Here is a 22,381-nt window from a genome sequence, read left to right as displayed (position 1 = left end):
GTGCAGACAGACAGAGAGACAGTGACTCCAGCATCCAGATGTGCAGACAGACAGGGAGACTGTGACTCCAGCATCCAGATGTGCAGACAGACAGGGAGACTGTGACTCCAGCATCCAGATGTGCAGAGAGGGAGGCACTGCAGAGACCCTGGTGGACAATTCCCAAACCTCTCGAGCCCTGGGCAGTGCTGGCAGCTTTAAGACCTTCTGGCCCAGGGGCTGTGTGTCCAGCTGACCCCAGGCAGCCTCAGGAGCTTCTGTCCAGGGCACTCGTTTGTCCTTGCCAGGGCCAAGTCCTGCGCTGCTCCGTGGAACCCCCCGGCGCTGGCAGTGCCTCTGTGGCCACGGGCAGGGAGCCCCAGACGCCTCAGCCCAGCACTGAGTAAGTACTGCCCAGTTACTCCTTGTCCTCTGTTTGGTGTGTCTCAGTTTCCAGCCCTGAAGGATCCTTGGCTCAGCACACGTGGCCTTCCCGGTATTTGAACTGCAGTTACAGTTTGACAATCACCTGTGGGATAGTCCATTGTGCCCTGACCTTGGTGCATTTCCAGCCTTTCCAGGGGATTGTAGTGTGTTCTGGAAAGCCTGGCCAAGCTAATTCTCAGCTGTCAATTAAGTTAAACACTGTGTTTGCTTCTGTTTTCTATGAATTTTGGGAGATTCTTGAATTATTTTGTGGGAATAGTCAACTATGACCTCTTTCTGGAGGGCTGTAATTTCAGGATGTGCATCTCCATCAATGATTTTTTTTTTTTTGATGGGTAAGTACCCACTTGTCATCATCCTCTGTGCCACCCTCTGAGCTGTGGGACCCCTTTGAAGGTGACCAGTGCCTCTGGTCATAGAAACATCCTCTAGTGGAAGCAGAAGAATTTGCAGAGCTGTTCTTCATGGATGCTTCTATTCCTGGTTTAGAAATAAGGATTTGTAGAATTTTAGTAGATTTTGAGAAGACAAGAGGTCTGCACGTGTCAGTGCACACACAGATTGCAGGAATGAGTTGTCATGCAATAAACAATTTCTCAAGCTCTTCTAGATAGCAACTTTTTAACAACAGGTTCTTTCCCAAGCATTTTTTGCATTTTTTTTGTTGAAATAAAGAAATGCAAGATTAAAAGGACAGAAAAACAAAATAAAGAACTTCAAATGTTTTATTTGTATTTTTCTTCAGATTTTTGTTGACTTAACAATCAATGAATTCTATTTAACTTTGTTTTTTTCCAGTTGCCCTTAATGAATGATTTTCATTCAGAGTTTCATAAAAACAGGTATGGTATTTTAGCATATATTTATTTTATTTTAATAGTTGTGTAGTGTTTTATTCATCTCCACCCTGTGTTACAGCTGCATTAAATACACCTTTTCCAAAGGAATCTTTCTGGATTTTTACCCTACTTAGTGATTTTTGCTGCTGTATTTTGTTGACATAAAATTCCTGGAAGGGAACATAGTACAACCAATCTAATAGAAATATCTAAGCCACACAAAAATTTCATTTTAGGAGTATTTTTTTAGTAGGCTTTCTTTCTTTTTCCTCTTAATTTAAGAATTAAAGCCAAATCCTGTATTACTCAGCAAAAGTAAATCAACTGCAGGATGAGGCTGGTCATGAAAGTTAGAAAAATCTTAAATTAATATTTCTGCTGGAAGTACTTCCTCAGCTAAGCAAGACTTAAATGAAAATTGTGTGTGGTATGCTGACTTGAAGCCATCACTTTTTTCAAAGCTTTAGATTTATCATTTTTGCCATGTGAATAAATGCACATTTTTAGGGATAAAATGAAAAAAAAAAAAAAGCCTTTATTTAGCATTTTTGCAGTAACTGACTTGTGAAATTAGCAGCATGGTTCAGGAGACTCAGCAGCTGAAAGCAGCCACAGGAGAGTGCAATCCATCAGCTCTGCTGGGAAATGGCACCACTGGAGCTTTCATTTATTTTTCATACTTGGACACAGTGCTTTAGACAGGTCTGTGTAATGAGCAAAGCAAAAATAATCTGTCTTTAACAAGATGAGCAGGGGAAATTCATTCCAAGGCAAATGAAATATTAGGAGTGCATGATGGAAATGTCTTTTCTCTGCAGTTTCTCAGCTCTGCCACAGCACAGTGCCTGGTTTCTGATGAGGAGATGGGCTCTGGGTGTGTGTCCAGGGAAGTGGGAAAAGCAGGGACTGTGCAGGAGTTCTGTGACTCAGCAGTGGGATCAGAGTGAACCATGGATGGAAATGAATTAATTTAATCATTGCCAGTCTGATTTTGTAGTGATTTTTTATAGGAGCAGAGCTCAGCTGAGTGTGGGGCCCTGCAGGGAGGTGCCCACTCCCTGAGCATCCTTCCCCTCCACCAGCTCCCCGTGTGCTCTTGGCTGATTATCCCTTCACTTTGCTGGCTAGTATTTCTTTATGTTCATCTCCAACAAGAAAGAACATTTTTATTTAATGATTCATCCTGTATATTGTCCTTTCATCTTTATGGTAGTCCCATGTCTCTGCTTCTGCCTCAGCCCTTACACCAGGCTCCAAAAACCAACCAAACACACCCCTGCAATCACCAAAGTTTGAGATGCTTCTGTTGTCCTTCAACCCCCGAGTTTGGAAGAGCAGCAACATTTTCCAGCCCAGTGACAAATGTGCTGAATATTCCAATTCAGACTTGGAGCATCCCAAGTGTTTATAGCCCTGAATTTTCATGGCATTTCAGTGGGTTTTAAAAATGTCCTTGATGATGTGCTAACTCCTCTGCTATGCCACTCTGTACATTTTCAAAATGATTTGTTCGTGTATTTTATGCCTAAAGGAGGAGAAAAGGAGAAAACTTTGGTTTTGTTCTTCCTATTTTTTTTTTCTACTAGTGCAACATGCAGCTTTCTGGGCTGTTGCAATATTCCATGACCCTGCTCACAAATTTCCAGACTGCCAGCATGGCTTCATGCAAAAAACAAAAAACAAACCCCAAAAAAAACCAACAAAAAAAAATATATCTATATATATACCTGCCTATATATTAATAATGAACCACAGGGAACATGTTCTGAGCAACTGAGCAATTCCTTGCAGGAATTTGAAATTACTTTGAAAAAACGCTGGTGAAAAAGCACTGGCATTTTGGGTCATCTGTTTCTCTTCCCAGATGTGAAAAGGGAGAAACAGATGGCTCATTGGACTAACAATTAATTAATTAAATTATAAATAAATTATTTAATATAAATAACAAAAACACGTAAATTATGTAATATAAATAATACAAATAATAAATATAATAAATATTATACTAATAATGAAATGTTCTTGAGCTCATGGAGCTCCTTCCTTCTCTCCAACATTAAAGTGCAATGAAGTTTATTTTGTCAAAGAGGTTCTTGCCCCATCTCCCTTCTGTATTCATTAATAGTGCCCAGATGTGGCTTGTGTTTTATCCAGTTACTGCAGTCTTTTTATAGCCAGCCTTGGCCTGTCACTCATCACCGTCACCTGCGTGACAGAAAGGCAGCACTCTCCAGGCTGGCCTGCAGCTCCTTGGGTGCAATCCCACAGCAGCAGCTTCTTTCCTGCACTGAGCTCAGGTTCTCTCCCCTCGCTGAGCCAGACTCTCGATTCTGCAGGTCCGAGTCCCTCGGGCTGCTGGGGGTCCACTCCGGCTGGCTACTGACCCCAGCCCACACGGATGGGCCAGAGTCAAAGGCCAGGAGCGCTCTTCTTCACGTGGGGACGAGGCTCCTCTGTTGATTGACTTGAGAGGGGACACCTCAGAGTCTGGCAACCCCCCAGGTAGAACAGAGACCGTCCCCTTCTTGCGGAGGACTTCTATACCCGAGCAATGGGGGCGGGGGGAAGAGGACTGCAGCCGACGGGACACCACTGAGGAGGGCTGAGGGCAGGGGTAGCCAGCAGACAGACCAGGGGGTACAGGGCAGAGGGGTGGATGAGGGAGAGACCGTGCCATGGGAGAAGGGAATAACAAACCCCGTGATATAACACAGACCATGCCGCGCAACACAAGGACCACTCGGCACAAATCCCAAATCGCCCCGTGCCAAACAACAGCTAAATAGCTATTTAGTGCAACACAACAGATTTCAATACATTGTTTGGCCCATTTTCCCTTGCCTGAAAAATTAAATCTTACTTGGCTGTTAAAAAAAAAAAAAGTGAAATAAAATATAAAATGCTTCAAAACATGAGGCAATTTAGTGCTTCCTTTTAATCTAACATGGCAGAGCTGATGGACAATTTCCCTGCAAGTGCCACCTGACGTTGTAGAGGAATCCCTTTCACTAACAGAATGTATCTTTATTTTTCAGGTGGTGTTTTAGATGGCCACAGTCCACCAGTGTGGATGGACAAGAGCTTGGACAAATTTATTGATGTATTTATACGGTGACCATGTTAACATCTGGGTTTCAAACACATCACATCACTTGCACATCACTAACCAGGAGCAGAAGTGGAAACACCAGTTCCTGCCTTCACCTTTCCCAGGATTTCATTTGTGAACCAGCTTTTTAAAAAAATATTCCAAGCCGGGTGATGCAATGAGCACATCATCAATGAGCACACGCCTGTGGGAAAGACAATTATGGATGTCAAGTGCAAAACTTTCATACCATCTGTCAGGAGCAAACAATGATTGCATAAAGAGAGGAGGAATTTTATGTATTTTCCTGGAAATGCTGCAAAGTCTGGTGAATGTTTTTGTAAAGTAATTTAGGGACACTTTTTCAGTAAATAAAATATCTATGTCTCAAAGAGCTAAATGTTATCAGGTCATTTTATTATTGAATACCAGTTTTTAGGCAGCTGCTGGAAAAATATGGAAGAATAAAAAGGAAAACTGAAGGGTAATTTTATTGTAGTCATTTACTGCTCCCTACTTCTCTTGCATTAACTCTTCCGCTTCTGTGTGGAATGGGCTGAAATGGACATCACTGTGGGAGATGTGGTTGTTCACAAAATGTGAGTTATGAGGAGCTGTAACAGCTGAGGGATTAGCTGGCCCAGGAAGGGAATCTGAAATGATGGGAACACGTGGATGAATACCTCAGTGGCAGAGACAGCAGAGAGGAGTCATAAATAAAAGTAGGGAAAGGAAAAGGTTGGGCATGTTGCTGAAGCAAAGGACAAAAATACTGATTTTTATTTTAATTTTTTTTCAGAAGATGGTGCAGTTCTGTGCAAGGCATTTTGAAGATGTGTTCAGGTCAGGGTGGAGGGATTCTGCAGAGAACTGCAGCTGCCAGGAGTGTGATTTCAGCTGTGGTTACCCACAGCACTGGATGAGACAAAATCTGTGGTGTGGCACCACTGGTGCCAGCACAGGGACAGAGGATTCTCTGTGCCAGTGACGGTCCACCTGCAGTTTCGTGCTGTGGGTGTGATATCACCCCCTGTGACTGGAAAACCCCAGGTGTTTGTTTATTTAGGATATGCTCACATTGCCATCCTCATGCTTGCTGAGTGAACACACAGGGTGGGGTGTGCTGGCTGCTGCCTCAGTTCTTGTGAACTTCCTGATGAGGCATCTTTTCCCTGTGCTTCCCAACTGCCCAGCCTTGTTTTCACTCTTTGAATCATTTTCTTCAAGCAGTTTTTACCATGCTCTGTTTATCCTTTCTTTCAAGCTGCCACATCACCCCTACATCACCAGAACCTGCCCGACTTGTCTCCGGACAGGGTGGCCTCAGTTTAGCCTTTTCATCCCTGATATTCAGTTTGGCAGGTGTTGTGGGACCTACACCTCTCCTGACCCCAGGAAGATAAAAAACCTCATTTTTTACCTCTCCTGCCCAGAGCTGGGATGTGGCACTGGTGTGGTAGTGTCACCCAGGTCTCCTCAGAGGAACGTGGTGTGGCTCTGCCCCATTAACCCCACATGTCATGAGGCTGAGGCTTTTCCCCTCTATCCATACCATCAACCACCTGTGGATACCCTCTGGAGGCACTGACACCTCATTACTGCACCCCAAAGATTGCCAAGTGCTGCACCCAGCTCAGCGTTCCCCACCCATTGTTTCCTGCCTGGTAGGATTAGACATCACCTCTTGCTTTTCCAAACTTCAAAATGAAAAGAAGCAGAATAATGTCACTTAACCAGAGCTGAGCACATCCTTGCCTTTTCCTGATCCCTCACTCTCAGCCCTTCTTGTTCCCTACTTGCAGTACAGTCATGAGGCGACCAACATGGCAATTTATTTGGGTTACAAGATTAAAGACTTTTCGTTTTACGAGTCATAAGTAAAGTAAGCAAAATAAGTGAGTTCATTAAGCCGGTGTTTACTTGTTCTTTTTGCAAATGCTATTTTGTCACATTCTTCAGTTCCACACAGACCAAAGCAAAGTGAAGGTAGGTGGACATGGAGATGCCTAAAATGAGAGAGTAGCAGCAGCTTTTAGAGGGCTTATTTTATCTGAAAGAAATAGTTCAAATAAATTAATTCTACCCTTGAGTAAATGAAGCTTAGCACAGAAAGCCCTTCTGTGTCGGTGAGCAGTCCCAGCCACCTGCAGGTGAGGCAGAGGCTGCGGGGTGACGGTGCCACAAACCCGACCCGTGACTTCTCCACGGAAGGCGAGCAGTGAGTGCTTCTCGGCCAGATTTCACTGAATATCAGTAATTTCACACGGCTTTGGCACCTAGGTTTTTAAAAAAAGAGGAATGTTGCCAGAGGGATGGCAGGGAAAGCGAAGGGGGAAAGGGGGCGCTCGGTGCAGGGCACAGTGAGCAGAGAGGTCTTTGACACTTATCTGTGGGTGGAAAGGGCTGCAGGAGTGCGGGGCCGCTCAGTGGAGGGCTAGAGCTGCCCACACCATCCCGCTCCGGCTGCTGACACGCGTAGCAGGGGGGAGTTAGGCTTGAATTTAGGAGATTTTTGGGGCGATTTCCAGGCGCTCGGTTTGCAGCCCAGCGTATCCCGCAGCTCCAGACGGAGACGCAGCGATCCCTGCCCGCGGTGCGGCGCCCCCGCCGCCCTGCGCCGCTGCTTTCGCTTCGGGAAGGCGATTCAAAGGCACCCTGGGTGCACCAAGAGCTGTTTCCCGATGGCACCGTGCGGCTGAGGCAGGAGCTGCCGGGCCGGGGAGGGCACCGCGGCCCGAACCGGACCCGGGGCCGGGCGAGAGAAGCCGCGAGCGCCGTTACTGCCGTGCCCGCGGTCGCAGCGAGCGAGGCGCCGCCCTGTGGGGCCCCGGAGCCGGGTGAGACGGGCCCTGCCGGGCCGTGTCCGCGTCCCCGCGGCTGCTGCGAGCGAGGCGCCGCCCGCTGAGGCGCCGGGGCCGTGCCCCGCCCCGGGACGGGCTGCGCGCTCGGCGGTGCCGTCAGCGGAGCGCCCAGCGCGGCCATGAGCGCGGTGCGGCGGCTGCTGCTGCTGCGGGCCCTGCGCGCCGCCCGGCCCCGGGCCCAGCCCCAGCCCCGGGCCGGCCCCACAGCCCGCGGCCTGCACACGGCCGCGCCCCGCCGCGCCTTCGCCAAGGAGCTGTTCCTCGGCGCCCTGCGCAAGGTGGGTCGGCGGGCATGCGGGTGGCGATGGGGGCGGGCCGGGGCCGGCCGTGCCCGAGGGTCGCTGCCCTTTCACCGGCGGACAGCGGGGAGGGCGCGGCGGGGCTGGCACAGACCGGGGCTGTCGCCCGCCTGGGCTCGTCCGCAGCACCGCCAGGGCCTTTTCCAGCTGCTCATCCTAGCCCGGGGCTGCGGGCGTTAGTGTGAGCCCATGGCAGAGCCCGGCCCCGGCCCCGGCCCCGGCCTGGCTGTCCCGCAGCCCGGGATCCAGCCCGGCCCTGTGCCCTGCAGAGCTCCCTGCCCTGGCACGGAAGGGACGAGAGGCTTCTCGGTGAGTCCCACAGCCCCTCAGCTGGAGCCGGGTTAACCATAGGGACCCTTTGCACACAAAGCACGCGGTGGAGCTCAGAGTGACCCAGACAACCATCGCGCCGAGAGCTGCGCTCCGCCGCAGCCCCCTGTGCCGGCCAGCCCCGCAGGCCCCCTGCACACACCGTGTCACTGTGCACCCTCTCTGGGCATGCCGCTAAACTTGGATCGCTTCATTCTCTAGTTGTACACTAATGATCGAGGCTTCATGTAAATCTCTGCCTAGAGTTTTGATAGGAAAGATTGAAGTTCTTGTGGTGCCTTGAGATGCCACTGGTCAAAGAAGTTGAAGTCTGAGACAGATTGCTGTATTAAGCAGTTTGTTACTGCAAGGCTTGGAGTGTGCATTTATCAGAGATTGCTGGGTGAAGTAAACGAAAAGAAGGAATAACTTAAATCCACTGAAATGAGTTGAGCAGTAAAGTCTCCTGCAACAGAGCTTATCAGGTAAGGTGTTACAACAGGCAGCACTCAGGCTCCACTGTGTTAAACCCCTCTTCAGGTATGTCTGGGGTGTTTTTTCTCTCAAATTTCAATACAACAGCTTTCTGAAAACCTCCGGCATTTCCCAGGTCCTGAATTTTTGACGCTGATCTTATTGCTCAGGGTACCATGAACAGATTTGCGTGGACATTCTTCTGCTTGAAAGGGGAAAGGCAGTAAAAATCAGAAGTGTGCTTCTCACGTGGCCTCCCACTCCTTGTGTTCCTTGGATTTTTTACCAATTCAAACCTGTCAGGCCGTGCTGCTCCCAGTTCATGACCAGAACAGCCTGGGGATGATAAGGAGTGGTGGGACTCACTCACCTTTGTCCTTGGGGCACTAACAGGTGAAATGTGCCGGGTGTTTGCAAGGGACAGTGTTCATGGGCTGAGCTTTGTGAACATTAAACTCATTTTTTCATCAGTCCCTAAATAGGGTTAAAGCTCATCAGTGATGAAGGATTTTCGAGTCTTCGTAGTTCTTAAAAGATCTCTCGATTTCTCCCTCATGTTTCTGTTGTTCGGGTAACACCCTCTGGTCTGGTTTTGGTGTGTAATAAAGTTGGGTCCCGGGGAGCTCTGTTTCTGTTTCGGAACATTTTCCACAATTCTTAATTTGCACAGTGTTTTAGAGTCTTTGCAAGGCATATCTCCCATGATTTTTATTTCAACTGCATGGTTTGTGTATTAAAAAATAATAAATAATTCTCCTATTTTAGGAAGAAGTTTTTCCTTACCCAGAAATTAGCAATGAAGAATTGGCAGAAATCAACCAGTTTGTGGGACCTGTTGAAAAATTCTTCAATGAAGAAGGTATATTATTGTGTTTTTATCTGTGCAAGTGATTTAGTGATTACAAAAGGATTTAGCTATAGCAGTTGAATAAGATTATTATACTTTAAACATTTAATTTAGTTTATGCATTTATTTCTGCTCACATAGTGATGCTGATTCTGTAGCATGTCCATTTATGGCTTTTTTGAAAAGTATTTCAGTGCTGATCAGAAGAATTAAATCTCCAAAACAGGAAAAAAACCAAGGATGTAAAAGAATTCTAGGATAAAGACAGGATTTGAAATTGGTTTTAGCTCAGCTGAATTGTGCTTCTAACCACTTCATATATTGTGATTTTTTTTTCCTAGTTCTAGTTCTTAGACCTTTTTAACTGTCCTACTCTGCTAAAACTGACTGTGGCAAAATGCAGCAGAGATACTCAAAAATGGTGGCTCATTGAGGAGTTATGAAAAATCAAAAGCATTTCTGTTTTTTCAGCATTAGAGCAATAATTCTATTTGGGAAAGGCCTTACTACCCATCTGCATTCCAGAGAGCGTTGCAGGGTGTTCCTTCCATTAGTGCTGCCATGGATGAGCCAATTCCAGAGCAATTGCAGAGTATTGGTTTGCACAGACAGCAGTTTCTGGGGAGTTAAACAGCCTTGTCTCGGACTTCCCACTGACAGAGGTTTTCCAAACACTGTAGGAGTTTGGAGAAGCCAGTGATTGCCACACATTGCAATTTGTGAGATCCAGGTCATTTTAACTGTAAAATTGTAGTGTCGCTCACTGACAGTAAATAAAGAATTTATTCAAATTACATTTTTAAATTCTTTGCTCTGTGGGGGAACATGATTTATGGAGTAAAAAACTTGATGTTTAGGGGAGGAATAAAAGGGTCAAATTATGGAGTCTGGAGAAAATATGATTCCAGGTTGTTTTCACTGCCCTGGTACAGAACAGCTCTTTTAATCCCCCAAGAATCTAAAAACTCCTAAGAGCAAGGTTTTCTAATTACCTCATTTATGTTGTTGTGGTTTTTTTTTTCTTGTATTCACAACCTAGACTTGGTTCAGATAGAAAATCCTGGAAATGCTTTGCTTATTACAGTCTTGGAATCTGCTGGCATGCAGAACCAGTGGAAATGTTTGAGAAATGGAAATAAATGCGGGATTTTTCCCACTTCCAGTCTTTTCCCTGAATATGCTGTGAGGACAAACAGGAGAGTCAGGCTGAAGCTAGAAAGAAGAAATTATTGTAAAGCTGGGGATGAGAAGTCTCATGAGTGACCTTGGCCCTGCTGGGGGAATCCTGCAGCCTCCCAGCTGCCCTGGGCACTGAGAAACAGAGTGTTAAATGAGAAAAATTCTGTGTTTGTAGTGGACTCAAAGAAAATCGATCAAGATGCAAAAATCCCACCTGAAACCTTACAAGGACTGAAGGACCTGGGTCTCTTTGGCATGCAGATTCCAGAGGAATATGGTGAGTAAATGCCACAGAAGAACAGCCAGAGCATTTAGGTGTGCATTTTGTGCCACTTTTGTAGTTCTCCAGTTAAGGTTGCCACATTCCTGTATTTCTGTACTTGAAATGGATTTTTTTTGGGGGGGAAGGGGCACAGAAATCTACTAAAATAAAACCTGATGCCTGTTCCAGGTGGGCTGGGCCTGTCAAACACCATGTATGCACGTCTGGGAGAAATCACCTCCCTGGATGGCTCCATTGCAGTGACCCTGGCAGCTCATCAGGCCATTGGGCTGAAGGTAATGTTGCTGCTCTGGGACCAGGGCTTCTGCACAGATTGCATGGAAGAGGTGAAGTGGAAATGTGGGCCTTGGAGAGAGCGAATCAGAATTACTGGGGAAGCATAAATCAGGTTGTTGGTGTCCCCAGCAGCCTCTGCTACTGGTTCAGTGTGAGACAGAAAGGCTGGATAGGGAGCAGACAAGAAAGTTACTATTAGGATAATTATTCTTAGGAAAACTACTTTAAATGAGTCCAAGTTTTGTTTTTTTTTTTAAATTGACCAAACTAGTTTAAAATAGTTAGAATAAATAGAATTGAAATAGAGTATCAGGGGGGCTCAGGTGATGAGGAAGAAAAGAATTCAGAAGAGAGCAGCTTTGGCTGGCTGGCTGGGGCTGCGTGTTGGGGGCCCAGAGGAGATAATTCATCTGAGAGCACGTGGGTCAATTTTGAACTTGAATACAGCCATAGGCATTTACCTTTTAGTGGTGGATGGATGGCAGAAAGAAGCTTGAAACCACACTCAGTTTGTTATAGCAAGAGAAAATGCCTCGTGGAATTGAGCAGAGAATGCTAATGAAAAAATATTTTAACGACTGACAAATAATACAGTCTGTTGTTTATTAAACTGTCTCTTGCTGTGCCATAATACTTGCAGATGAAGCCTTCTGAACATGCTGGAGCTTCTCAGCTCCCTCTCTTTTCCCACAGGGTAATGCTGCAAAGTTTCCTGTGCTTGTTTCTGCAGGGGATCCTCATTGCTGGCACCGAGGAGCAGAAGGCCAAGTACCTGCCCCGCCTGGCCTCGGGGGAGCACATTGCTGCCTTCTGCCTCACCGAGCCTGGCAGGTGCTGCTGCCCCACACCTCCACAGGGGCTCACTGCCTTATCTGCATTGCTTCATACCTCGAATCTTCATTATTTGGGGCCCGTGGCTTAAGTATAGAAATCTGTGGTTTAGTTTTAGTTTTTAAAGAAACACTTCAATTACTCTTTCCCCAGCGTGCTGCTTTTGGCAGTGTCCATGAAATCCCTGACTCTTGTTCCCATCCCTGGGTGAATGAATTCACCTCATTTCTTCCGTGAATTGAAAGGATGCTTAGTGCTACGTCAGAAATAATGTGCTGTGACTGTTCTAGGATATTTTCAGTTCTTATTCAAAATATAAAAGCCTGTTTTGGCAGAGCTACCAAAACCGAAAGGAAGAATTTTTGATGTCACTTAAGTGAGAGGCTCATTGTGTGTTCACATAGCTCAAAGTGTAGCTCCAAAATGTTGCTGTTGTGGCATTCTGCATATTCTGGTCAGGTCATAACCCTGATAACATGGTAATGAGAAGAAATGTCCCCTCAGGTAACTTTTACAGCTGTTCAATCTAGTGAGCTTCCTTGTTAGTTAAAAGCTAAAATTGATATACTGCTATTTAAGACCGCCTCCTTTTCACAGAATGGGAAGAGGGGGAATATGCAGGTTTGGTTTTTTTAAAGCATGTTTACTTCTTTAAATTTTAATAACTTGCTTGGTTTCTAGTGGGAGTGATGCTGCATCCATCCAGACAAGAGCAACCCTGAGTGAAGATGGGAAACACTTCCTGTTAAATGGCTCCAAGGTACCCACTCACAGACTGGGAACAGGAAAGGGGTTTGTTGTAAGTGTAGGAAGTGTCCTTGTCTTTTGCATCAGTCTGGAATTGGGAGGTTTCCACGCTAGAGGAGAACAACCCTGTCAGAACAATAACCCTTGTTGGTTTAGGCACAAAAGGAGCAGAAGATTATTGTTAGAGAATTACTGCATTAAACTCCTGGTAGGAAAAATAGAAAACTACCCTAGGTTCCTTCTCCATTGCCCACTTGTGTGTTCAGCTTCAGGGAGGGTTGGTTAGTTAGTAAATCAGCCCCCTCCATGACAGCTTAGGTAAAAGGAAACCTAAACCTGTATTTGGCATCTCTTCATTCTTCAGGCTAGATTTTAAAAGAAAACTTGATATTTAATTAGAAATAGGGCTGCTTGGAACCTTTCTGTTAAAGGAAACAGTGACAAAAGCCAGTTTTGAAGAAATCAAAACTGAAGTCCTGGGTTCAGCAGTAGTGGATGCATTGCAGACTTGATCTGTAATTGTTGATCCATTTGTGGTGTGAAGAGACCCACTCTGCGGGAGAGGCTGATCAGAGAATTTCTCATCAGAGTTAATGTTTGGCCACAGGGTTTGTCCAGTCTGCATTGCCCCTGTATCTTTCATGTGCCAGCAGCAGCAGGATGTACCAGCTTTTGTGGAAATGCTGTGGATTTTAATTTAATGCATATTGATACTACAATCTGGTTTTAAAGTTGCTCTAAACTTAACACGTGTGGTCACCTCTCCTCAGAAATGTGCTCACACTGGGAGCAGACCCTAATTAGAACTGAAGGGAAGGAGCAGCAATTTTGTCAGCACTCTGTTCTTTGCTCAGCCTATTACAAAACCCTGGAGAGCTGTGCTCACACAATCAGCAGTTACATTTCTTACCCATCTTCCCTTGCTCAAAACAGGTCTGGATCTCCAATGGTGGCCTGGCCAGTATTTTCACAGTGTTTGCCAGGACAGAGGTTGTGGACAAGGATGGGCAGGTGAAGGATAAAATCACTGCTTTCATCGTGGAGCGGGACTTCGGGGGCGTCACCCACGGGAAACCCGAGGATAAATTGGGCATTCGAGGCTCCAACAGTAAGAACCACCTAAAATTTTTAGCAGAAATTGTTTTAATAGTTTAATGTTTTATTTTGGTTGGTTCATTTGAATTCAGAGGCAAATCAAGACCTATGCCATGTTACAGTATAAGTTTCATGGTTTTTAGCTGGCTTTTTCTAGGAGTCCTTCCTGATGCAGGGTCTGAAATAAGAAATCCATTTTCTGGAGTTCATTCACTGTGCAGTGAAAGAAATCACTCAGGAGATTTGGTGGCCAATAGGTTTAATCTAGAAGTCCACTTTCTTCACCTCTTCTAAGCTCTGTAATGATTGCATCTTTTCACCATCTTGGTGACTGTTCAGTCAGTTCCTTAGAACTAAAAATAAAGATAAAACTGTAGTTATCTGTTTACACAGTGTATATTCATAACATTTTTAATATTTTACAGCAATAATTGATGTGGTGATCAACTACAGCCTTTTCCCACATTCTCACTTCTTTGGCAAAGCATGTATAATTCTGTCATAGACAATGTATTAGGAAGACCTCATTTCTTGCTACAAATAGTAACTTAAGTTCCTGAATGTCTTTTAAATATTTCTGTGTCATATTTTATCAAGTGTTAATTCTGTGTTTCAGCCTGTGAAGTACATTTTGAAAACACCAAAGTGCCTATGGAGAATGTAATTGGAGAAGTTGGAGGGGGATTTAAGGTAAGCAGTGGAGAATAACTACTGGTGATTTGTAGAAGCCTGAAGGAGGCTGTTTCCCGCTGTGCTGAAGTTTCCTTGTGGGTGGTGTGAGCACTGCCACTCTGCAGGGTCCAGGAGAACAGATTGCCCCACTGATCTGTAAATCGGCGTCACAGTGCACAGTGTCCTATCACCTTAGATTTCTGTGTTTCTTCTCTTCTTGTTGGGCTTTTGGTTGTTTTTTGTGGTGCCCCCTCAGAAAAGGGAGTGACTTCAGCTGCCCTTCTGCCCTGAATGGGGGCCATGTCCTCTGCTGGCTCCACAGCAGAATGTGGGAAGGGAGACAGAGCAGTGAGTGGCACAGGGAGTGCTGGAGGCATGCCCAGCTCCAAGGTGCCCTGGCTGTCAGGTGCTTCTCTAGGGCTCCACTGTTGCACAAGGAAATGCTGACAGGACCCCAGGAGAGAAAACCACAGCTGGTCTTGCTATGTAACCTTTCTCTGAGAGTGTGACCTGGGGATTTGCAAAACTGCTCTTACTCCTTCTCCATTTCCTACTCCTGCTGTAGCAGGCAAGCCCAGGCCTAAATGCTAAATGAAATAATTTTCCTTAATGTAGTAGAGATTAAAAGAAGATTTTTATGGTGTCTTCCTGACAAATTAAAATGTGGGACAGTGACTTCTTTCCTAACAGGCTTTGACCTGAGTCACCCATGTTGAAAAACAACTCTGCAGAGACTAGACTCCAGAATCTATTTTTGTACATTATTGGTCTGTATTTCATTTCTACACTTCCATTCTTGTCCCTACTGTGGTGTGTTGCTGAAAGGCATCTGAAGCAGAGAGCAGCCATCACAGGTCAGCTGCAGGGAGAAATATTGTGGTTTTCTTCTTCATCTGATAAACTAGAACAGTGCTGTCCACTGGAATGTTGTTTACCAGCTGCAGATAAATGCATTTTTATCTACATTTTACCTTCATGTAATTAGAATAGAGATTATTTCCAAGTCACTGGATCATCTACTTCAGGTATAAAGTTGGATGTAATGGGTGGCAGGAAAAGCCCAGTTTTGCATTTTCCTTGGCACGCTGAGAGCTGTGGTGGCTGATGTGAGGGTGCTTCCCAGGACTGGCAGTGTGTCCCAGCGAGGAGTGAAATCCAGAGAACACTGGAGCAGGAAACAGTGGCCAGCGTGGCCTAAGGAGAATGTGGCCTAAACCCCATCTGTTTGTTCACAGGTTGCCATGAATATCCTCAACAGTGGAAGATTTAGCATGGGCAGTGCATCTGCTGGAATGATTAAGAAGTTGATAGGTGGGTGAATTGGGTGCTCTGCATGGCAGGGTGCCAGCAGAAACTGCTCTGCCAGAGGCAGATCATGCAGGACATTCTGAGTGGGAACAGGAGTCTTGACCTTGTCATAACGTGCTTTGAAATCTTCAAAACACTAAAATATGGTTTTTAAAAATACTTATTAAAAGCCTGCTTGTAGAGGTTTTGAAATGAAGGTCTTTTTCCTTTCGTACAGTGTAGGTTCAGTTCGTAGAGTGGGAGGTTATTGCCTCTGTTGGACTTCCCTGAGGTAAAATGTTCTTCCCAAGAAAAAAAAAACTTTGTACTATTGCTTTTAGGCGGTGTAATCTCCCCTAGAACCTCCCACCTGAATAATTGCCTTAAAGCTCTGCACACAGTAATTAGGACTAAAACTGCTTTCTGACAATAATTAGCCAAAACAGTAACAGAAGTCTCTCTGATCTATTAGCACCAGAATGGATTACTTCTCTAAGAGTACAAGTTCACACCTCTGGTTCAAAAGCTTTTGACAGGCTGGTCCCAGACTTGATCAACACCATCAGTGTGAGGGTGATTTTCACAAAGTGCTGCTTCTGCAACAGCCAGGGGGCTCCTGGGCATAGACTGGAGTGTCACCATCCAGGGAAGGACACCAGCAGCTGAAATGGTCTGTCACAGCTCTTCTGAGATGGATTTGTTTTTCTTTCTTTAAAGAACTGACATCAGAGTATGCTTGCACCAGGAAACAATTCAATAAGAAACTCAGCCAGTTTGGATTAATTCAGGTAACAAAAAATGAAACACCTAAATCTCTGTGCTAAGTGCCAGTACATAGATTGCATTGGGGGTATTTTGGCTCTACTGGTTTAAAGGATTTGCTAGAAATTTGTGTGAACCTGGTGCTGACTTCTGTACACTGATCTTTTAAATGCCCAGAATGATAAATGTATAAAAGTATTTTTTATTTATTGTTGTTTCAAAGTAGGACTTTTAATTGATTGATTAATTTGATGATGTAAAACATATGAAAACTGCAGGTTTTTTAAAGTTTGAGGGTTGATTGTGGACTTTTGCATCTGAATTTCTGCATGATTCCTCCCGTTGCTGCGTGGCAGGAGAAGTTTTGTTTGATGGCTGTGAAAGCCTACGTGATGGAGAGCATGGCTTACCTGACTGCAGGGATGATGGACAGGCCAGGCTTCCCTGACTGCTCCGTGGAGGCTGCCATGGTCAAGGTACCCGGGGCTGGGAAAGGGCTCAGTGTTCAGGCTGCAGAGGGCTGAGAGCTCAGGGCTGCATTTCGACAGATGAGAGAAGCACTGCAGCCAGGTGAAATGACAGATACTGTTCTGTCTGTATCCCACAAGCTCAGACTTGTGCAAAATAAAACCTGAGCTGGGGTCTGAGGAGGCCTCACACGAGCACAGGGACACTCAGTTATACTCCAGCTGCCAGCCTGGCCAAGCTGCTGCTGTGCCAGCTTTCCCAGGGAGCTGGTGGCACAGCAAACTCTGTGGAATATCCAGGTTGTGGCTGTCAGGATGTCCCTCCTGCTCTGGGCTCCAGCCAAGCAGCTGCAGCTGCTCTGCCCGTGTGGGGCTGCCCCTGTGTCTGGAATGTGCCCTTTTGGAGAGTGCCCTCTGCATGGCATCACTGAATTTGACAAACCCCTGAGGCGCAGGGACACCGTTCCAGGACTGGTGTAACACACAGAAAACACTGCAGAAGTGTCCTGTGGATACAACCCCAGAGCAGGGCACCCTGTGTTTATTGCTGATTCATTATCTACCCACTGCTGATCAAACCCTGTTCCATGGCAGGTGTTCAGCTCTGAAGGTGCCTGGGCGTGTGTGAGCGAGGCTCTGCAGATCCTTGGAGGCCTTGGCTACATGAAGGATTATCCCTATGAGCGCTACCTCAGGGACACCAGGATCCTCCTCATCTTTGAGGCAAGTACCAGGATCCCCTTTTTACTGCAAACTGCAGTTCACACCTCCTATAAAGGTGAGCAGAAACCTGAAGGTTTGGTTGACCAGGACTTTGTTCCTTCAGCAGCAAAGCTTGTAACAGTGAGACTGCAGGACTAACCTTATTTTCTTTGGACTATCAATGATAGTTCCCTGCAATAAAATAAGCTATGATGGCTTTTACAAACTGACCATGGTGTGAGTTACAGCAGTAACCTTTCCTCTTGTGTGCTTCTCACAAGTGAAGCAGGGGAACTCATAAAAGATTAGCTTAGACATTTAATTAACTTATTGGTGGGCATTTAAATTAAAAGAAAGGTTGGTTCTGAAGCGTGTTCTCTTTCCAAGCTGGATTGTCAGTGACCCATCGTGTGCACATCAGAGTTACTGCCAGACTTGATTTTAACTCAGCTCATTTTGAGCAGTTCTACAGCTATTCAAATGTTTCTTCACTGGAACAGTGCAGAACATTTTAAATCAAAATGCATTTAGTCTGGTTTCTTTTTCATTGGGGTGATGAGGGGCTCAATTTCTGCAGTGCCCCATGAAATCAGAATTAAAACTGAGATAAAGCAAAAGGCAGCAGCTTCTGCGTGGGGAGAGTCCACATGTGATACTTGGAGCAGTGGGAAGGGCACAGGGACACAACAGACCTGCTTGGAAAACACTCACTGTTGTAAACTCTGGTTACCCACCTGTCTCACTTTCTCTTCTGCTTTTTCCAGGGAACCAATGAAATCCTGAGAATGTACATTGCACTGACGGGGATGCAGCATGCAGGGAAGATCTTAACGGACAAAATTAAGTATGTTCTTATTTATTGTTAATAGTTTTAAATAAACTAAAGAGAATCAGATAAATTTATAGATAAGAGAAGAAACTGCAGAGAAAACCTGCAGTATTTTCTATTTATTGTCTGTAAAAGTTCAGTATTACAGGGGCTCTTTGTCTTTTTAATGGGATGGTTCATAGATTTAGGAGTTGTATCATTTAATGCATTTTATCTTGGACTTTTACACAAGCTGTAATTATTTCTTTCAAGACCAGTAATGAATATTTTGCATCCGAATGAAGTTGTATTGGCACAACAGCTGCATTGTGCATATTGAGTACTGGTCTCTGGAATTCCTTGTGGGTGTCTTTGAGAGCAGCTGATGACTCTTAAGGCTCCACAGTTGTTCTCCAGACTTCACAGTAATGCAGTAATGGATCAGGACTTGGTAATTCATGGACAAGCTGCAGGCATTTTGCTAAAGCATTTGGAATTCCAACTGGTTGTGTCTGAACCTCCTGGAATTTATTTAACAGCCATTCTTTCCCCAACATTTCAGAGCAATCAAGAAAGGAAACATGGGAGTGGCGCTGGGGGAGTTCCTGACCAGGTTACAGGACACCCTGGGCAGGAAGGTGGATCTGGGGCTTGTAGGTGACCATGGGGTGGTGCATCCCAGCCTCCAGGTAAGGGCCTCTCTGCTGTGCTCTCATGTTTGTTCCCTTTGCTGCTTGCCACCATTTCATCTCCTGTTTTTGCAAACCAAGATGTGTGCTTAGGGGCAGTGAGATTTTCCAGGGTCAGCAGATGTTGGCACCATGACAGGGTAAGAAGTTACAGTTATTGTCCAGGTATCAAGAGAGGATGAAGGCTCCTCTAAGCCTGTGTTTATACCAAATCCAGATTTAGATCCATTTGGATAATTTGTATAAATTGAGCCTTCACCATATTAAAGTGTCTGTAATAGCTGCCCTTTGTTATAAGGCTAGTTACAAAACAGGAGTTTTTCCTGTTTAATTGGAACAGTTTCAGGTAAGAATTTCTGTGAATTACACATATACATACTTGCTTAATCACTTAGGAAAAGGTTTTTATGATCAAAAATGAATGTTCTGTTAACAGCAAAAAGGTAAGGTATATTTTTCATGGGGTGTTTTGTTAGTTACTTTTGTCTGCATAAGCCTGTACTGAAAGTTACCAAGAGTAAACTCCAGAAAATTTTAATGGATGTTTGAGAGAAAGAATAGGACCTGTCTGGCTTTCAGCAGCAAGGTGGATGAATGTTAAAAAAGAGAAAATCCAGTGTCCTCTTTAAAGGGAGTGGGGGTATGTTGCTTTTCTGTTATAAGACTACTCAAATTGTTCTATTTTGTGTTTTGTTTTATAGGAGAATGCCAAGAAACTTGAAGAAAACGTTTATTATTTTGGAACTACAGTCAGGGGCCTGCTAAGTAGGTTTGGCAAGGTAACTATTTATTTTGTCTGTTGTCTTTGGTACTGAATAGTTTATCCTTGGGGCCCCACTGGAACCTGCAGGGGACTGAGTGGGGCAGGACCAGCACGTGAGAAAACACACTGACATTCTGTACCTCAGTGTAATGGAAAAGTTACATTGTTAGAACCAAAACAAAAGCACCAGCACCCTCAGTGAATAGGTTGTTTTCTTCTCCTAGTATAAGCACAAATCCTGCGGCTGCAGGCATTTAGCAAAGTGGTTTAAGGCACACATCAATATTACTTTTTTACAAACAGACTGTTAAAAGGTGCAGCTTAGTAAACCCAAAACTAACAGTCATAATTTCTGACCTCACCTAGAACCGGTTTAAGCAAAATAAAGCTGGACCTAAACATGAAGTATGGACAGTGATATTTGGTTAAAGTTTTGAACTGACAAACCACAAGCTGATAATGATTTTCCCTCTCCCAGACAATAGTGGAGGAGCAGCTGGTGCTGAAGAGAGTGGCAGATGTGGTGATTAATTTGTATGCAATGACTGCAGCCATCTCCCGGGCCAGCCGCTCCATCAGCATCGGGCTCAGGAACCACGACCACGAGGTGAGTGTCCTCAGCACCAGCCACTCCCATTCAGGCTGTGCTCCTGGGAGCTGGCAGGCTGCATCTTTTGAGAATTACAGCAAACTCTCCCATAGAAGTGCAGCAGAACATGGCTAAACCTGCCAGAGTGCAGCAGCCTCCCAGGGGGCTCTGCTTGTTGAGCTGCACACTCTCAACATGTTTAAAATACTTCTTTGGCACATACACAGACATTTAGAACCTCACCACAACTCTGCACGTTCTCTCAAATCCATTGACACCATGCACTTCTTCCCAAGCTTTTTCCATACAATCATTAATAATAACACATAAGCACAACACTATTTGGGCAGCACAGTTCAGGACAGTGCTTATTTAGTAGCTCATGTAAAGTTCCATGGTAACAGTGGTGCTGCAGGACAAGCAAATTTGCTCCACTTCCACGTTAAAACAAATCCAACCTGATGAAGGTTTGGCTTTGGCCGTGAGACTTTGCTCTTTGTGTGAGCCCTGTTCTGGATTGATTCCCAATCAGTCCTGCAGCCTGTTTTGGGTGAAGGCTCATGCCAGCCCTGAGCCTTGGCAATTCTGGGCTCAAAGGGACAGCTGAGGCTGCACTGCACATGACTGGGCTTCAGAGCTCCATTATCAAAGGGCTTTGAGGAGTTCAAATTACTGTACTTTTACTACATGGTTTTCTTCATGAAAATAATTCACTATTTTTTAACTCAGTTTTACTCCTTTTCCAGGTGCTTCTTACAAATATTTTCTGCACAGAAGCGTATTTCAAGAATAATTATGCCATGGCTCAATTAGAAAAATGTAAGTACTATAAAATAATTCATACACTCTTCTGTCTTTCACACTGTCATTGAAAGAGGGTGGGTTTGATGTGACCACCAGAAGAGTTTTGCTCTGCTTTTAATTCAAACAAGCAGCAGAGCTGGAACCTGTTGAGAAGAGTCTCTTCACTTCATAGCTAAAGCAAACTGCCAGGGTTCTTTATTGGGCAATATTAAATCTCTATTTTATGTATATACTCCTGACATGTAACTGATAGAAATGAGAGATTTGGACTCTTTGGGAAGTACTGACCAGTTGGGCATTGGCTCTCTGAAACTCAGTCTGTAATAACCAGTATTTTTCAGAAGAGAATGTTCAGTTTCTTCCTGGCACTCACTCTTGCATTTGTATTCAAAAACACTTCTTGAATGAAATTTACAACCGCTCTTTATGGTCCCTCAGTTGGCTTTTCTCTGTTTCTCCACAGATGCTGAGGAAAACCTGGATGATTCCATTAAAAAAGCTGCAAAGCAGATCCTGGAGAAGAGGGCATACATCTGCTCCCACCCTCTGGACAGGACCTTCTGATCCCTCCCTGACAGAGGCACTCATGAATGTCAGTCAGGGAGGACTTTGCTGCAGCTCCTGTGTTTGACACCTTAAAAGCATCTGTTATTTAATGTCTTTACTACATGTAACTGTACAAAATAAAACTTCTTTCTAGCCACTACTTCTTAAGAAAGGGATAAATAAAGAGATTTTATTTAAAGCTGAAGTTACCTAATTGGATATAGATAGATAGATATATATATGTCTGTTCCTCTTGGAGCTGGATAAAGACAGGGGAGCTTTGGATGGGGAGATGTTCCTTCCCAGGGAAGGGGTTGTGTGGTTTCTCAGTATCTTTGCACTTGAATCAGCTGCTCATTCACTGAGCAATTCTGAAAGACTTGGGGAATCAGAACAGTTCTGTTTGGAAGGCACCTCCAGCTCTCTTGTCCAGCAGCACCATCAGGACATTGAGTTCCCAGTGTCCAGGGAGGGTTTTGCTGTCACCCAGAGGGACACCACTGGTCACTGACATCCATCAGGCCTCTGAGGCATTGACTGCAACCCCCTGGATGTGACCAGCCAGGCAATTCCTCATTCTCCAAACTGTGCCTCCATCAGATCCGTAGCTCACCAAAGGAGGGACAAGGATGCTGGGCGGGGCTGACGTGTCCAGGGCATTACAGAAGTCCAGAGTGGAGGCATCTGTAACTCTTCCCTTGTGCACTGCAGTGTAACTGCGGGCTGCGGTCACAGGGA

At 45.1% G+C, this 22,381-nt stretch overlaps 1 protein-coding gene across 1 annotated transcript; it reads left to right on the top strand.

Moving 5' to 3' along the window:
- Window positions 1-7,333: 7,333 nt before the first annotated feature.
- Window positions 7,334-21,848, top strand: ACAD9 (acyl-CoA dehydrogenase family member 9). The gene is made up of 18 exons (XM_038149475.1): window positions 7,334-7,492; window positions 9,062-9,155; window positions 10,498-10,599; window positions 10,774-10,880; window positions 11,612-11,712; window positions 12,394-12,472; window positions 13,393-13,567; window positions 14,171-14,244; window positions 15,462-15,537; window positions 16,231-16,301; window positions 16,632-16,751; window positions 17,337-17,465; window positions 18,209-18,288; window positions 18,815-18,941; window positions 19,643-19,720; window positions 20,183-20,311; window positions 21,040-21,112; window positions 21,561-21,848. The coding sequence occupies exons 1-18, from the start codon at window positions 7,334-7,336 to the stop codon at window positions 21,659-21,661; spliced, it is 1,875 nt and encodes a 624-aa protein (XP_038005403.1). The 3' UTR covers window positions 21,662-21,848.
- The last annotated feature ends 533 nt before the right edge of the window (window positions 21,849-22,381 follow it).

The sequence above is a fragment of the Motacilla alba genome, chromosome 12 (genome assembly GCF_015832195.1).
Source record: "Motacilla alba alba isolate MOTALB_02 chromosome 12, Motacilla_alba_V1.0_pri, whole genome shotgun sequence".
Taxonomy (NCBI): Eukaryota; Metazoa; Chordata; class Aves; order Passeriformes; family Motacillidae; genus Motacilla; species Motacilla alba.
The sequence above is the reverse complement of the archived record's forward strand: the minus strand, read 5'-3'. Positions and strand labels throughout refer to the sequence as shown.

What these genes read in the sequence shown, in the direction of transcription:
- ACAD9 (XM_038149475.1), top strand. Translation starts at nt 7,334, where the DNA reads ATGAGCGCGGTGCGGCGGCTGCTGCTGCTGCGGGCCCTGCGCGCCGCC. An exon ending in TGCCTCACCGAGCCTGGCAG is followed by an intron (nt 11,713 to 12,393) that starts GTGCTGCTGCCC and finishes CTTGGTTTCTAG; the next exon opens with TGGGAGTGATGCTGCATCCA. An exon ending in ATCTTAACGGACAAAATTAA is followed by an intron (nt 18,289 to 18,814) that starts GTATGTTCTTAT and finishes CCAACATTTCAG; the next exon opens with AGCAATCAAGAAAGGAAACA.